Source organism: Scardinius erythrophthalmus (genome assembly GCF_964197995.2).
Source record: "Scardinius erythrophthalmus genome assembly, chromosome: 11".
Taxonomy (NCBI): Eukaryota; Metazoa; Chordata; class Actinopteri; order Cypriniformes; family Leuciscidae; genus Scardinius; species Scardinius erythrophthalmus.
Genome location: NC_138231.1, coordinates 13,569,315 through 13,586,584, shown reverse-complemented (window position 1 = coordinate 13,586,584; position 17,270 = coordinate 13,569,315). Strand labels below are relative to the sequence as shown.

The 17,270-nt window shown below is 36.8% G+C and overlaps 1 protein-coding gene across 1 annotated transcript in view; it reads right to left on the bottom strand.

The window, feature by feature from the left end:
• The window catches only part of atf6 (activating transcription factor 6), a 51,219-nt gene that overhangs the window by 18,675 nt on the left and 15,274 nt on the right, over window positions 1-17,270 (bottom strand). Inside the window, exons 8-12 of the mRNA XM_081379412.1 lie at window positions 10,068-10,253; window positions 7,206-7,297; window positions 6,813-6,953; window positions 5,076-5,186; window positions 1,717-1,816 (exon numbers count right to left, since the gene is read on the bottom strand). Of these exons, the coding sequence (XP_081235538.1) occupies window positions 1,717-1,816; window positions 5,076-5,186; window positions 6,813-6,953; window positions 7,206-7,297; window positions 10,068-10,253 (630 nt within the window). The remainder of the gene's footprint in view (window positions 1-1,716; window positions 1,817-5,075; window positions 5,187-6,812; window positions 6,954-7,205; window positions 7,298-10,067; window positions 10,254-17,270) is intronic.

Sequence of the window (17,270 nt, the reverse complement as noted above, 5' to 3'; positions counted from 1 at the left end):
CCAGTTTTTCTGGGCCAGAAGGCCTTTAAATGTAGTGGAAACGCATTGGAATGACTTCAGATTGGGCGGTGGGAACCTATTAGTGGAAAATGGTTATCAGTGAATATGTGTGTGTTTGTGTCTGTCAGGGCAGTTTCCACACATGAGGCAGACCCTTCGAACACAGGACAGCCTTTCAAACAATCAACCTGCTGCACACTATACTTCTCTAAATCATAACAAGCTTTCCATCCAACTGCTCTCACTATTAGTTATCTGAAAAAATAAATAAGGAACTAAAGCAAACAAGTACAGTCTGATTAATTCTGTCTGTACGGTGTATAAACTGTACAGATTTACATTTAGCCAAAATCAGGCACAAGGGAAGGTTTCTGGAACTAGAATTGTGAAGCTTTTTTGCCACAGGACTATTCATGTAAAATTATTTCAGTACAGATTGAAGTAGAGATTCTGCTACCAAAGATGGTAAAATATGTTTCTTGAACATTTATGCGATGTTATGCCACAGAATACGGTCCATTATTTGAACCAATAACCTTTTTAGCTTCCAGCCTGGTTCTTCAAACCTTTAGGCTACACAATCCTGTGGCTAATAATCTCTGATCTTTTGTCATTGATTTGTGGCTGTGGTATTACCATTTCAGGAGTCAATATGTTGTATGACTATCAAATAAAGTAAATGTAAAATGCATGTATGCATTTCAAGACAATTCTTTGTGACTAAGTTGGTAGCCATAATTTGTTGCCATATTTTGTCCCCTGCACAACAGACAAGCAGTACATATTTTCCCACCATTTTGATTTCAATGTTAATACATGTATGCTGCTTCAGTGTATTAAATCGTAATGTAGTGTTTTGAATGGTATACACTACCATTCAAAAGTTTGGGGTTAGTAAGTTTTTTGTTGAAAAATTAATACTTTTATTCAGCAAGGACACATTAAATTAATCAAAAGTAACAGTAAAGACATTTATAAATGTTACAAAAGATATCTGACCCCAATTTTTTTAATAGTAGTGAAACATTAACATTAATTTATTATATGAATTGTGGAAACTGTAAACTGCATATAGGGATTTTAAAGCTTAAACAGAAAAGCGAGGGTTTTTACACACATTCAAATCAAGTAAAGCTACAGACAGAGGTTTTGAAGCGAATCAGACTTAGTGTGGCAGAGACTGTAAAAGGAAAAAAAGGAAATTAGTCAGAGAGAGAAGTCAGATTGTCTGAGCAGATTGGGGTGGGGGGTGTTTACTTTCCCAAGACTACAGGATTATACTAAAAGTGGGTTAAAAAGGAATGAAAGAGACAAGCAGTGTGAGAGGAGAGAGAGAGCAAAGAAAGGGGTCTCCTCCCTAATGTAAACATTTAGAAAGATCTATTTAAAGAAAATAAACTGTTATATCCTGGTGGTTCTCAGCTGCCTGTATCCGGGTTGGAGGTATGCAACAAAGAGTCTGCACTTGAGTCGCACCAATACAGATGTCACGCTGAAGGTCAAAGAGAAAGAAACAAGACTCTTCAATGACTACAACTGGACAATGTCAAGGCCCTTAGGTGTCTCTCTGGCTTTGTTCACACAAATCTGATTTGGATTTCAAATCCAATCTTTAGAACAGTATAACAATATCAGAAAGACAGAAAAACAAAGAATAAAATAAATGTAGAAAGACAATTGGAGGCTTAAAAGAGGAAAAGTAGTGTTAGTTCATACCGGGATGGTTCTGCCTCTGTGTTGAGTGTTGCTCAAGCGGCGGGTTTTGGTCCTCTCAACCTCATGACGATGTACCCAGCCTCTCAGCTCATGCGCTATCCTATAGTTATGCAGAGCAGAAACATCATCTCAATTTTAAAACAGAGTGGTTTTGCATAAAAAACATATGGTCAACAAGAATTAATCTTTGTGGACTTATTAATTTTTGATGAATGGCTGGACATCGGATTTGAAATGGCAACCAAGCTGCATGATATAAGAAAAGAGTATGAGAAAAATAAAAAAAATTGACTCTGAGGTGCTTATTAAAGCTATAAGTTTTACATTAGCAGTTCTAAATGCCCCGATACACTAGGGATATATTAGGGATAAAAAGAAGTTTGAAATGCAGTATACTGTTAGCCACACTGCTGAGAGCAGCGTTTAGATATGTTCTTTGAATATCTTTCCTTTTAATAACTTAAAAGCACAACAAAAATGACAGTGGTGAGAAAACAATAGTTAAGAAGCATCTGTTCATAGCGTTGTGGATATGTTTGTACTAGCTATGCACTCCAGTAAAGTCATGTCACATTTATTTAAAAAACAATTTATACAATAGATTGTTTAAAAGCAAGCAGCTTTTTAGTATTAAACATAAAAAATTCTGTGTCTCTTTTAATTAGAAATAAAACTTCAATTTCTACTATAAATCGGCTCTCCAGTGTATTCATGTTTTTACTTGTAGGCATCTGACCTCGACGGAATAAACAGAAGAAATGAACCGGACAACATCAAAAGCAGAGCCTCAGAGTCACACCTACCTATTACGTACTCGCCACAGACAAATGGTAGTTCAAAAGTGTTTACCATCCAGAGGCAAGCTGTTTCAAACTCCCAAAACGAACAACAAACTTTATTTTGGCCTGATTTTGTTAAAAAAGACGTCACACCAGTTTGTTCTTCGATTTCTCTTCAAGTATATTGGGGCCATAAAACCACTGTAAACCATGTTTTTTTTTATATTAATTGTAAAATGATTACTATATATATATATATATATATATATATATATATATATATATATATATATATATATATATATATATATATATATATATATATATATACACAGTGAGGAAAATAAGTATTTGAACACCCTGCTATTTTGCAAGTTCTCCCACTTAGAAATCATGGAGGGGTCTGAAATTGTCATCGTAGGTGCATGTCCACTGTGAGAGACATAATCTACAAACAAAAATCCAGAAATCACAATGTATGATTTTTTTTAACAATTTATTTGTATGATACAGCTGCAAATAAGTATTTGAACACCTGAGAAAATCAATGTTAATATTTGGTACAGTAGCCTTTGTTTGCAATTACAGAGGTCAAACGTTTCCTGTAGTTTTTCACCAGGTTTGCACACACTGCAGGAGGGATTTTGGCCCACTCCTCCACACAGATCTTCTCTAGATCAGTCAGGTTTCTGGGCTGTCGCTGAGAAACACAGAGTTTGAGCTCCCTCCAAAGATTCTCTATTGGGTTTAGGTCTGGAGACACGCCAGAACCTTGATATGCTTCTTACAGAGCCACTCCTTGGTTATCCTGGCTGTGTGCTTCGGGTCATTGTCATGTTGGAAGACCCAGCCTCGACCCATCTTCAATGCTCTAACTGAGGGAAGGAGGTTGTTCCCCAAAATCTCGCAATACATGGCCCCGGTCATCCTCTCCTTAATACAGTGCAGTCGCCCTGTCCCATGTGCAGAAGGACACCCCCAAAGCATGATGCTACCACCCCCATGCTTCACAGTAGGGATGGTGTTCTTGGGATGGTACTCATCATTCTTCTTCCTCCAAACACGTTTAGTGGAATTATGACCAAAAGGTTCTATTTTGGTCTCATCTGACCACATGACTTTCTCCCATGACTCCTCTGGATCATCCAAATGGTCATTGGCAAACTTAAGACGGGCCTTGACGTGTGCTGGTTTAAGCAGGGGAACCTTCCGTGCCATGCATGATTTCAAACCATGACGTCTTAGTGTATTACCAACAGTAACCTTGGAAACGGTGGTCCCAGCTCTTTTCAGGTCATTGACCAGCTCCTCCCGTGTAGGTCTGGGCTGATTTCTCACCTTTCTTAGGATCACTGAGACCCCACGAGGTGAGATCTTGCATGGAGCCCCAGTCCGAGGGAGATTGACAGTCATCTTTAGCTTCTTCCATTTTCTAATGATTGCTCCAACAGTGGACCTTTTTTCACCAAGCTGCTTGGCAATTTCCCTGTAGTCCTTTCCAGCCTTGTGGAGGTGTACAATTTTGTCTCTAGTGTCTTTGGACAGCTCTTTGGTCTTGGCCATGTTAGTAGTTGGATTCTTACTGATTGTATGGGGTGGACAGGTGTCTTTATGCAGCTAACGACCTCAAACAGGTGCATCTAATTTAGGATAATAAATGGAGTGGAGGTGGACATTTTAAAGGCAGACTAACAGGTCTTTGAGGGTCAGAATTCTAGCTGATAGACAGGTGTTCAAATACTTATTTGCAGCTGTATCATACAAATAAATAGTTAAAAAAATCATATATTGTGATTTCTGGATTTTTTTTTTTTTAGATTATGTCTCTCACAGTGGACATGCACCTACGATGACAATTTCAGACCCCTCCATGATTTCCAAGTGGGAGAACTTGCAAAATAGCAGGGTGTTCAAATACTTATTTTCCTCACTGTGTGTATATGTGTGTGTATATATATATATATATATATATATATATATATATATATATATATATATATATATATATGTGTATATATATATATATATATATATATATATATATATATATATATATATATATATATATATATATATATATATATATATATATATATATATAAAAAACAGCCAAAAAAATTATCATTTATTAATAAAAAATTATAATTGAAAGCATTGCTGCAGTAATTCTGATGTAATGAGTGTGTTGAGAGGATTATGAGGTTGAGCCAAATTTGAATCCATTGTAAAATAAAGGACTGGAACTATACATTTTTTTAAAAGGTGGTCTAACAGCTGTTGGAGCACTGATCGAAAGACTGCTACAATTATCTTTTACTGTCATAACAACAGAGCTCAGAAGGTTATGTACCAGAGCTGTTGTTTAGGGCTATAGTAATTAAAAGTGCTTCTCGGTTCAGATCAGACGGGCAAATTTAGGATACTGCGGACCAGTTGCTCTGTACTAAATTTTAAGAGAACTGGCTTGTCCCAGAACTGCCAGATACTACTAACACTATTAAATTTATAATAAAACAGCATTTGAATGTGAAAGAGGGTGGGGTAATGTCAACATTGATTTTAAACAAGCTCAGTACTGACTTTATGCACTTGGTCCTGTTGACGGGTGGCTGGCAGGGTGGTGCAGTTCTGAAATACAGAGGATCCTTGACCACTATCAGAGCCTTCTGCTCTGATAGCACATCCTCCAACCTATGAGAAAGAGAGAGAAAAAAATAACATTAAAGACAGGAAAGTGTAACAAGGAAAGAATGGAGAAGGGGGTTTAGAGTCTTTATAAGGACGTTTTAATTCCAAAACAATGTACGGAATTTTATAAGGCTCTTGTTTTAATCATCTCTTGGTACTGGCTTAACATCTGAAAGAATACCATGTGCAAGTGTGCAAGCCAAGATGGTTCTTTCTTATCTTGTCTACGGGAAAAGAGAACATCTCTAAAAGCTATAAATGAACACTGCCAACAATGAATGCCAAGTTCATGTTTATCACAGGTACAGTGAACCTGTACTTAAAATAAATCTAAGACATCATGAACAACAAAATCCTAAACCATCTCCCTGCAAGAAACTGGTGTAGACATTTACAGCTTAACGCAATAGCTCCCGAAAATCAGGAAAACATGGCCTCTGAAACATGTCACACTTGGGGCTGTGGATGAGTGACGGTGAAGCTCTGGGAAGCAATCTTTGCTGACAGAGAAGCTCATCTCACAGTAGAAATAGTGAGTGGGAGGTCTGGATTACTGTGGGCTTAAATTAAAAAAAGAAAGAAATTAAAACAATAGACTAAACTTCTTAATATATTTAACACTCAACAATAAAAATGCTTTACAAACGCTGAAATATTAGAAACACAATCTCTGGGCAGATCCTAACTCAGACTGGGAAGCAGGCAGAAAGTTGAGGATAAACCCTTTAGAAATGTCAAATACAGGAGCAAGAGCTACGAGATCTGTGGAAATATTCTATAAACTGGAGATTTCTAAATTCTTGCAGGGGTAAATTAACTCCCTATAGAAAAACAACATCTGAATCTCAATCTTTATCCTTTCTCCAGTGCTAAATTACATAATTTAATTTCCTGCTTTGCTCCCCGGATAGCCAAAAAACTGGATAAGATTTGAGCTGGATAAGAAAACTTTAGTCAAGAGTAGGAATGGCTGTTAGTGGAAAAAACAGCAGAAATGGAAACACCAAAGAGTAAATGAGGAAGCAGTGAAATAAAAACGGACCTAAAATTGAGCCTTGTGGAACACCACCTGTTTTGGCCACAAAAAAAAAAAAAAAAAAAAACTCAGAGTCTTACTAAAGCTGGTGATCTTGTCAACTCAGGCCCCAGGAAGTTTGAAACATGACCCCTGGGAGTGAAGTAACTCAAAATTCACTAGACCTGCTTGATGAATGTCTTTGGGAAAACAGAGACAGGTTTTCAAAGTAATCATGTCTTCAAATATCTGTCTTTTCATGTGGGGGTATTTGAAGTCTTCTGAGTTTCATGTTTTTGAAACAATTTATTTGGACATGAGAAGCCAGTATTGCCTTTCAAAACATCACCCTGGGTAGATAAAATAACAAACTTAGCTAGCTGCCCAGTTTCAGTATGAAAATGTGTGTGGGGGGCAGATGTGAGAACGGAGCCTTGTTCTCTTATGCAGGCATTTGGTCAGTCACTCAACACCTGTGCTGACGTGTTTTGTAAAACAAAAATGGACACTGCAAGCTTTGGCAGGAAAGGGTCTCTGGTGTTTCCGGTCCCACACAGAGGACTGAGCATGACTAGGTGCTCATGCAACTGTAGAAGACTACAGAATAGTATTACCTGTTCACAGGGTTAAATGTATCAGTCTGAGGCCTGTCTGAATCGAGGATTCTCTCTGACTCAGGGGAAAAGCCCAGCAGGTGTCTGCCATTGAACGCAGGGGCAGCAGGAAACGTAGACCCTCTGTATCCTCCAAGCAGACTTGGTGGGACACAAAAGGAAATAAAACAAGTCAGGATATTAAAAACCTTTATATAACACATTCCTACTGGTTACTTCAGAAGAGTTACATATGGAAATATTTCCATGGGAGTTTGAGAAGTTTTTCTTATGCCACCAAGTACTTTCTGCTACAAATTTCATGCGACACAGATTTATTCATTTACCAATCTGAAAGTGCAATCTGTAACAAATTAAAATACTGAAATGGTATGATTCATTTAAATTATTTACCTCATTGGACCCAAATTGAAGACCAAGAAGACCAGAACTGCCATAAGACAGACAGCCCTCCGTTTTGGAGCTGTTGCTTTTAGCACAGAGTTCTTAAGAGATGAATAATGATAAAGTATTAGGCAAGGCAAGGCAAGTTTATTTATATAGCACATTTCATACACAATGGTAATTCAAAGTGCTTTACAGAAAAGCAATTAAAATAAACACAGCACATACATAAGATATAAAAATATCATTTATAAGAAATAAAATAAAATGAAAACATATTTATCCCCTATCTGGAGTGGAAGAAATGGAGATTTAGGTTCATCATTTTACACTAGACATGCCCCTTCTAGTGTCTCTACTTCACTCTCGTGAGAAGAGACACTAACACATTTTAGAGCAACAGCACACCCCATTTAAATTTAAATTCTTCATATATATAATTAGGCTTGGGCGATATGCTCCATTTTCATATCGTCTTATCGTCAGCCTGTGAGATTGGCGATACACGATATCATCGTGAGGGAGGCGGGGCTTACTTATTTGATTATTAACTTGCTTATTTACTCATCAATTTGCTTGTTTTATTACTTCGTTTTAAATATGAGAATTTTTTCTATTTTGCTAGCAAAGGTGGAGTGTTTATTAATAGGCTACCAGGTTATTTCCCGGTATAGTGAGGTAAAAAAAAGATCCTAATCATTCTTGTATCTGACTCAGAGTATTTCAACATGTCAGCGGGAAATTTACGGACACACATTATCCTCTCATGCCGTTACAGATGCAGCATTTTGCCTGTAGGCTACTTCTGCACGAGATGAGAACACGTTTTAATTTCTTGGGTCAAAAAAAAAGTGTTGGAGTCTGCGATATATGTCCTCCTACCAGTGCTCTCTCTGTCTGGATGCACTTCACTAACTGTGTGTTCACACCGCCGGCGGCGAGAGCGTCAAAGTGGCCGGAAGCCATTCATTTTCAATGAGAGCCGGCGGCGAGCCCTGGCGAGGGTAGAATGTAGAATGTAGAAGTCCTCCGCCTGAGAGGAAAAAAAATCACGCATTCTAATCTACGTCAGAGCATCAGAGCGTCCCCGAATCTTTCTACGGCATCGGTGGCAGGGCGGTGTGAACGTACAATTCGCTCTCGCCGCCCTGCCACCGACGCCGTAGAAAGATTCGGGGACGCTCTGACGCTCTGACGTAGATTAGAATGCATGATTTTTTTTCCTCTCAGGCGGAGGACTTCTACATTCCGATTGGTTGCCGCTGGTTGCCGCCAAACCGCGTCATAGCTTATTACCATAAAGTTGACTTGATTTCAACTCCTCTCGCCGTCCAAGACGCGCCGCCCTCGCCGGTGCTCGCCGCCGGCTCTCATGGAAAACGAATGGCTTCCGGCCACTTTGACACTCTCGCCGCCGGCGGTGTGAACGCACAGTTATGCGCACCGCACTTCAATAAGCCCAAATAACGCGGGTTTTTTGCCGGGAGAAATCAGAGGCAAAAATCTAAAAGTCGATCGGTTATAGGCTACTTAAACCTATGACTTGACTCTGATAAAGGAAAACGGGTTAATGCGTTTACATGACCACATGCATTGTCTGTTTATTCAGCATAATTGAGTTAATAACGTGCATGTAAACGCGCTCATTCCCTGAAAATGAAAGCAGAAACGGACGGAGCTTTCACTGCATTAACGGCGCGTTCTCTCAGAGACGACGGTGGATATAACGGTACAGCAATTATCAATTTACTGGCTTAATATTTCTCTTGTGGACTTACATTATTGACAGTGAAAATTTTTTAAGAATATTTCTTGTTAAACAAGTTTGAAGTTGCTTGTGATTTTCACAGATGGCAGAGTTTCACAGATATGCTTCGTGAACTAAAGACTTTTATTAGGCCTAGGCGGCCTATATAATTTTATTGATATTATTATAATTAATATTTTGTAATTGTATTGTTTTTAGTGTTATTAGTGTCATTAAATATTTTGTTAATGTGCTATGGAAACAAAATACTGACGAACAACGATGCCGCGTCTTCCTCTTGGCTCTATATAAGAATGATGCGTCTGTTAAAACAAGCACTCTTGACAATTTGTGAATGGATCACCTTGCAATTAAATTTCGTTGTGGGATGTAGTTTTTTTAGTCTGTTTTAAAAACATTTTCTTTGAGGAGTCCTCATACACGCGCGTCGGTGGTGATGTCGTTATGAATTTACTTAGGCAAGGCAAATATAATTGTAGTTCCTAATTAATTCCTAATTTAATAACTATACTAGCTTCATAATAATAATAATAATGATTTAATACATTAATGGGAAAACGAGCCAATTATCGTATTGATATCGTCAAAGGCATCTGCCATCGGCGATATCTCTGTCTATCGTCGATGCACGATACTATCGTCTATCGGCACAACCCTATGTATAATACTATATATAATCTTACAAGAGATTACCATTTCAAATTAATTCTGTTCTTTTGAATATTCTATTCATCAATGCATTCTGAAAAAAAAAAACACATTAAGCAGGACAATGATTTTCAACTGTTATAAGAAATGTCTTGAGCACCAAGACAGCATTTTAGAATTGTTTCTGAGAGATCATGTGACACTAAAGACTGGAATAACATGCTGAAAATTCAGCGTTACCATCATAGGAATAAATTATATTTGAAAATATATAGCCTACATAAAGCAGTTATTTTAAATTGTAATATTGTTTTACAATATTACAGTGTTAACTGCATTTTACTGTACTGATCAAATGAATGCAGCCTTGGTGAGCATAAGAGACTTCTATCAAAAGCAAAAATCTCAACGAACTCAGATGTTAGAATGCTAGTGTAGAAAGCATGGATACCCACCTCACTCATCAGGCCTTCCACTTGTCTTTTCAATGTGCCGTTTTCATTCTTTAGCTTCTCGTTCTCAGAAAGCGCCACCTTCAGACGGGCCTCGAGCGTCAGCAAATACTCTTTTTTCTTCTTCCGGGAGAGAGAGGCAGACTCTCTGTTCTTTATCATGCGCTGTTGTCTCCGAGACGCATTTGACTGGAAGGAAAAAGAGAGAAATCAGGTCAATACTGCTCAACAAAACTAATAATTACACTAGTATTTGTTCACGGGTTGTGACACACAGTCAAGGTACTTTGTGGTTGAACTTGAATTTGTGATTGGAAATGCTACATGATTTTGTTTGGGCAATCTGAGCATTCTTCATTCAAATATATAGCAGTTGTACTTTTATGACTGGACAAAAGAAATAAAAAATGAACCATTTAAAAAACAACTACGCTTTCTAAGCAGAGACATAACAATGAGCCCTTATTCTTAAATTAAAGCTTTAAACAAAGTGCTGAATTTATGTGTGCTCCACTTTAACAATGTTCTGGAATATGATTAAAACTCCAACCTAATTAAACATAGTTAATTAAGCTTACATAAACAGGGCCTGTTCATAATCAAACCACCACCCAGTTCTGACAAAACTCAGGGGTCAGATGCTTGCAGCAGACATGTTTGAGAACATACCCCACCCTAAAGAGAGTAGAAAGACAAAGGTGAACAAAAGAACTTTACTGAAATAGACTAAAGAGAAACCGAGACCAATGGTAGGGTGGGGTGGTCTGTTCTCACAGTCAGACCATTTTAAGACTATGGCCTAATAGTCATGGTGATTAAATTGCTTGGATCTCCATGTGCCTGTTTGTGCTCCCATCTCATGAGAAAGCTCTCCTAAAACCGGGAACCGGGCCACGGCCAGGGCCTGGGAATGAATAACATGTTTGGTTACAAGAGCACGGGGTGCCATCACCATGGCGATCTAATCGGGTGGGAGGGGAGGGATTGGTGGATGTTGGCACAGCTCACCAAAATTCAGCATTACTGAAGACTTGTGCTGAAACAATGAAAGATGTTCATGACATTTCAGTCCCTTATGTAATTTAACCAAAACCCCAGTATATTCAAACCAACTGTCTATCACCCAACACTCAAATTGATGGCAGCCACTTGATAAATTTACAAATATGACAGTGCGACTCAACCAAACCAATCTACCAGAGCCAAGTAGGCTCAAAACACCAACCAATGGATCTTCTAACCAACCAATTCAGTCTGTCTCTGACACATTCTCACTGAATTTATTTGTTAGCTTATGGTTATTACTCAAATTCACAAAGCTGATCCAGCAGTTTTCTAACAAGATGATTGCTGAGAGCTAAATTACTGAGTTTGAAAGCTGCTTTATTTGGCATCGCCTTCAGAGATCTATGACAGTTTATTTTACCCTAAGGAATCTGCTTTTGAAAAGATGTGCTTAAGTGTGTTATTCATAATGCTGAGTGTCATGAAAAAAAAAAAAAAAACTATACATTTGCCTGTTTTGTCTCACAAGAATGGATTGCACCTCATCTATATCTATATATATATATATATATATATATATATATATATATATATATATATATATATATATCTATCTATCTATATCTATATCTATCTATCTATCTATCTATCTATCTATCTATCTATCTATCTATCTATCTATATATATATATATATATATATATATATTCTCATTCTGTAAAATCTGTATTCTGGAGAAATAACTATTTCTAAATGGCATCCACAACCAAAACTATAATTAAAGATACAATTTACCCAAGAATGAAAATTGTGTCATTTTTAACTCACCCCCATGTCGTTCCAAACCCATACGCTGTTATTTTTACATGGAACAAAAATAATAACATTTTAATAGAATCCTATACATATCTTTTCTATACAATGATAGTTCACAGTGGACACAGTAGTTTATAAAATACTTTTAAAGCAAGTATTTATTAATTAAGTATAAATTAATCATACCCCTGGTAAATATGATCAAAAATGGCTGTAAAAACGATCTGCATCATTTATTCTTTTGATCTTTCATTCAAAAAATTGTCTAAATCCTAACCTTTCATTGAAGTAAAAGAATTGAAAGTGCGGGGGAAAATCACATTATGAAATAAATGTTTTTCTCCAAAACACGTTGGCCTTTTATTAAATACCTTTTTGCAATCTCCTTTTGCCAAGATAACTGCTCTGAGTCTTCTTCTATAATGCCTGATGAGTTTGGAGAACACCTGACAAGAGATCAGAGACCATTCCTCCACACAGAATCTCTCCAGATCCTTCAGATTCCCAGATCCATGTTGGTGCTTCTCTTCAGTTCACTCCACTCATCAGGTCAGGGAACAGGTACGGTCATGGCAGAAGCTTCATTTTGTGCTCCCTAACACATTTTTGTGTTGATTTTGATGTTTGTTTTGGATCGTTGTCCTGATGGAAGATCCAACCACGGCCCATTATAAGATTTCTAGCAGAGGCTGTCAGGTTTTGATTTTTTATCTGTTGATATTTGATAGAATCCACGATGCCATGTATCTGAATAAGAAGTCCAGGACCTCCAGCAGAAAAATACACCCACATCATTAAAGATCCAATGGTATATTAAATTGTACACATGGGGTACTTTTTATCCTTGTGTGCACCAAACCCATCTAGCGTGTTTGCTGCCAAAAAGCTCTTTTTTTAGTTTCATCTGACCAAAGAACACTGTGCCGTTTGAAGTTCCAGTCGTGTCTGACCACTGAACATGCTGGAGTTTGTTTTTGGATGAGCGAGGAGCATTTTTCTTGAAACCCTCCCAAACAACATGTGGGGATGTAGGGGTTGTTTGATTATTTTTTTAATAGGCTTTCTGACCCCAAGACTCAACTAATCTCTGCAATTCTCCATCTGTGATTATTGAAGAGTCTTTGGCCACTCAAACTTTCATCCTCACCGTCCATTAAGACAATACAGACACACGTCCTCTTCCTGGCAGATTCGTAACATCTTTAGTTGATTATAACTTCTTAATTATTGCCCTGATAGTCAAAATGGGGATTTTCAATATTTTAGCTATTTTCTTATAGCCACTTTCCATTTTGTGATGCTCAACAATCTTTTGATGCACATCAGAACTATATTCTTTGGTTTTACTCATTGTGATGGATGATTAAGGGAATTTGGCCTTTGTGTTTCCTCATATATAAACTCCTGTGAAACAAGAAGTCATAGCTGGATAATTTCATGTTCCTAGTCACCCTGGTGTTCTAAAAAAAGGTAAATATTAATGGGAATATACTTCAGAGATATTTTATTCATAAAAAATTCTAGGGGTATCAATAATTGTGGCCAATGTGTTTTGGAGAAAAACATTTATTTCATAATGTGATTTACCGCCCACTTTCAATTCTTTTACTTCAATGAAAGGTTAGATTTTTGCCAATTTTTTTAATGAAAGATCAAAAGGATAAACGATGCAGATTCATTTTTTACAGCCATTTTTTATCATATTTACCAGGGGTATGATTAATTCTGAGCACGACTGTAACTGCTAGTTTAATCAAGGCAGACTGTGATTACCCAAAGTGGTCAATGGCCAATATGCTTATATTAATAGTGTATAGTTTAATTTTCTAAAAAATAAAAAATAAATAAAAAAATTGCCATGCCATTTTTTCTAAAGAAATTAATACATTTAATCAGCAAGGATGTATTAAATTGATCAATAGTGATTTTTTAAAGGTGTATAATGTGTTGGGTGTAACTCATTACCAAGTAATTAATTACTTTATTTTTTCAAGGCATTTTTTCAAGGCATTACTCTTATTGTTTCTGTAATTTAATTGCAGTTATAGTTGATGTAATTGCATTAAATACTCAGACTTAAGAACAAGTCTACTAAAACAATAGTAGTTCTTTTGAACTCTCTATTCAGAGAATCCTGGGGGGGGGGGTTCATAATGTATAATATGAAATTATTAAGCAGTTTTCAACAGAACTGTTTTCAACATTGATAATAAAAAGAAATATTTCTTGAGCATATAGAATGATTTCTGAAGGATCATGTGGCACTGAAGACAAAATTCATAGAATTCATAGAAAAAGAAACCAGTTATTATAATATGAATGAAAAATAAACTGAAATAATATTTCACAATATTACTGTCTTTATTTTTGATCAAATTAATGAAGCCTTGGTGAACAAGACGAGATTCTTTCCAACTCAATACTTTCGAACAGTAGTGTAGTTACTAACTAAAGTGACAAACTAAGTTAAGTCTGTGACAATCTGGTCCCTTCTTCACTCTAAGTCTATGGGGTTTTATCCCACGTCACCCGGACATGCACACTTGTCAGTAATATAAAATTGCTAAATACTGGCCAACTAATTAGTCAGGCTGATATATTGGTTTTCTTAATAGTGTAAAGCATGACTATTTGTATAAAGAAAAGTTTAAAGTGTCTCAGCCTACAGTCTACTGGGGCAGGGAACTAAAATATTCTCAATGCTGAACAGATTGACTTGCCAAAGATTATTAATCTTAAACTGCTATAACAAAGCATTACATCCAATCTTCTACACAGTCATCAGCATTCAGCTGTTTCAAACATCCTACGCCGCAATAACTCTCAAGCAGCCAAACATAAACACACACACAAACACACTCAAAGACACCTGCCCCACCTGCCAGTTTTACTGTTGCACTGCAATTCCTTCTAAACCCCCTCAACCCAAAACCTCCTCTGAGGCCAAACCACAAGCAGCCATAGTTAAACTACAGCTGTGCTAAACTCTAAAAATACACACACACACACACACACACACACACACACACACACACACACACAATGGCTCTCTATGGACTGTGACAGTTTCAATGGGCTTTCACATTTTACCACTGCATGATCATGACATTATTGCTGGCAAAAAAAAAGATAGGAAAGATAAACACTGGACTAACTCTGAACTATTTTTAATCTTCTTAACTTAAAACTAATTTGTTGGCATTCCATGAAACCTGTTTGCTTTAAAATGAGGGATACAACCAGTTGACCAAAACAGGTCAAGTAAAAAGATTCACTGCCACAAATATGGTGAATGAATATTTCTACAAAATGTCAGTCCTTATGTCACAGTCTGTGACAACAAGGGTGTGATGGCGTTATTATTTTAGCTATTAATCATATCAGTGTGAAAAAAAAATCAAAAAAAAAATCTAATTTTTTAATATACACGACAAAATATGACACGACGGACATTAAATATAACATGCAATAGGGCTTAAAGGTGCTCTAAGCGATGTCACACGTTTTTTAGGCTGAAACATTTTTCGTCACATACAGCAAACATCTCCTCACTATCCGCTAGCTGCCTGTCCCCTGAACACACTGTCAATTCCGATATATAAAATCGATTGACAGCACTTGTACATATGTGTGTGTGTGTGTGTGTGTGTGTGTGTATACTCATTGTTGAGTCCTGTTGCATAATGTGTTTAAAATGCATTAAGGCATCACAACATTTTTCCCTTTCTCTATGCAGCAGAGAGCATGATCATGTGCGTGTTTGCCACGTAGGAGTATAACACCCCAACCAAGAGTCCGGAGCTTAGAATAAAGGACAAAAACAGAAGCAGGAGAGAGAGTGAACATGTGGCTGCGCTCTGCTTAAAAGTATTTTTTCTGTAAGCCAACAGACGTTGAGGCTACAGAGGCGAGTCTTTCATCATATTCCACTTATTGTCAGATCCATCTAGCGGAGTCATTGCTTACATACTAAAGACATTAGATATTCTTTAGACTTTAAAGCCAATTCATGACCTTAAAACACAGCATACAAGTCTACATTTGGAACATATTTTGGAGAATTTGATATTTCTAAAATTACATAAGGCGATTTATAATTCTAGACTATAATAAAATCTGAAACCTGCAGAATTGCAACATGCAAAGATGATGTGGATTTTACAAGGAAACCACTGGTGCATATGGAGACAATAACTGTTGCTATAAATGTGTGAACTTGTTTTTCTTCTCTTTCTGCCCAGACATTCACGACCGAGTCTAAATGACAGCTTGTGTGAACTGAATACATTCAGCACTGTCCATAAAATCACAAAAACCATGAACTACAACAAGCGTGTAGATGGGAAAGAAATGCACATTCATGGGGGCTGCTGCACAGCTGATACTAATCAACTATAAAATCATAAAATGTGGATCTCACTCAACGCATCTTATTTTAACACAGTAGGAAACGGAACTCACATGGCGCTGCACTACGTGGGTTTAAGACACATGAACTTTGTATACAGTACATGGTCCATTCAGCTGAGCAACATGAGAGCGGTGAACGCTCATTCACAACAACTGTGCAACACCACATTGCATTTTTAACTGCATGTCCTAAATAATGCTTCTGTGCAGGCAATACAATTGGCTATGGATGGATTGGATATCCTGATGATTTGGAGAAGACAGCTGCAATGTTATATGCTGATATATTATACATTTTTTTCCTGTCATATGTCTTCACGGTGCCTCTGAATGACACATACTTATTGCAATGTAAATATTGCACTATATTTACATCATTATATTGCCCTAATAAATTCATAATTTATTCATTTGACCCCTGGGCCATCATTATTGGTGGCGAAGGCTCTTGGACAAGTAATTATCACAATGATAATGAAGACGAATCATTGACAATGAGGATAAATGAGAAGCATCATTATAATATTTAAACTTTTAACTAAAGCATACTGTTGACAAAAATACTCTACTAATAACATGATATACTGTACACTATTTAATAATAATTAAAAATGTCAACTTAATATATAAGAAGCTAATACACAAAGTAAAAAGTACAAGTCAAGTAATGTCTATAAAATAGTGAATACCTTAGTATACTCATATTTCACAAGCTCAGTTTTCAAATATTTGGTTAGTTAAAAAAAATGTGTCATTTTAGACAGCCACCAACTGAAGCATTATATTCGTCAACTAAATTTAGTATATGCCATGTCAAATAATATATTTTACATGATGGAACATCACGTAACAACTAGATGAATATGAACGAACCTGTTGACAGTTTTTTTTTTTTATTAAAACATTTGAGAAGGGTTTTATCTGGCTGACTGTGACTTCGCACATATCCAGTTAAGAATTCTGCTGTTAAACAGT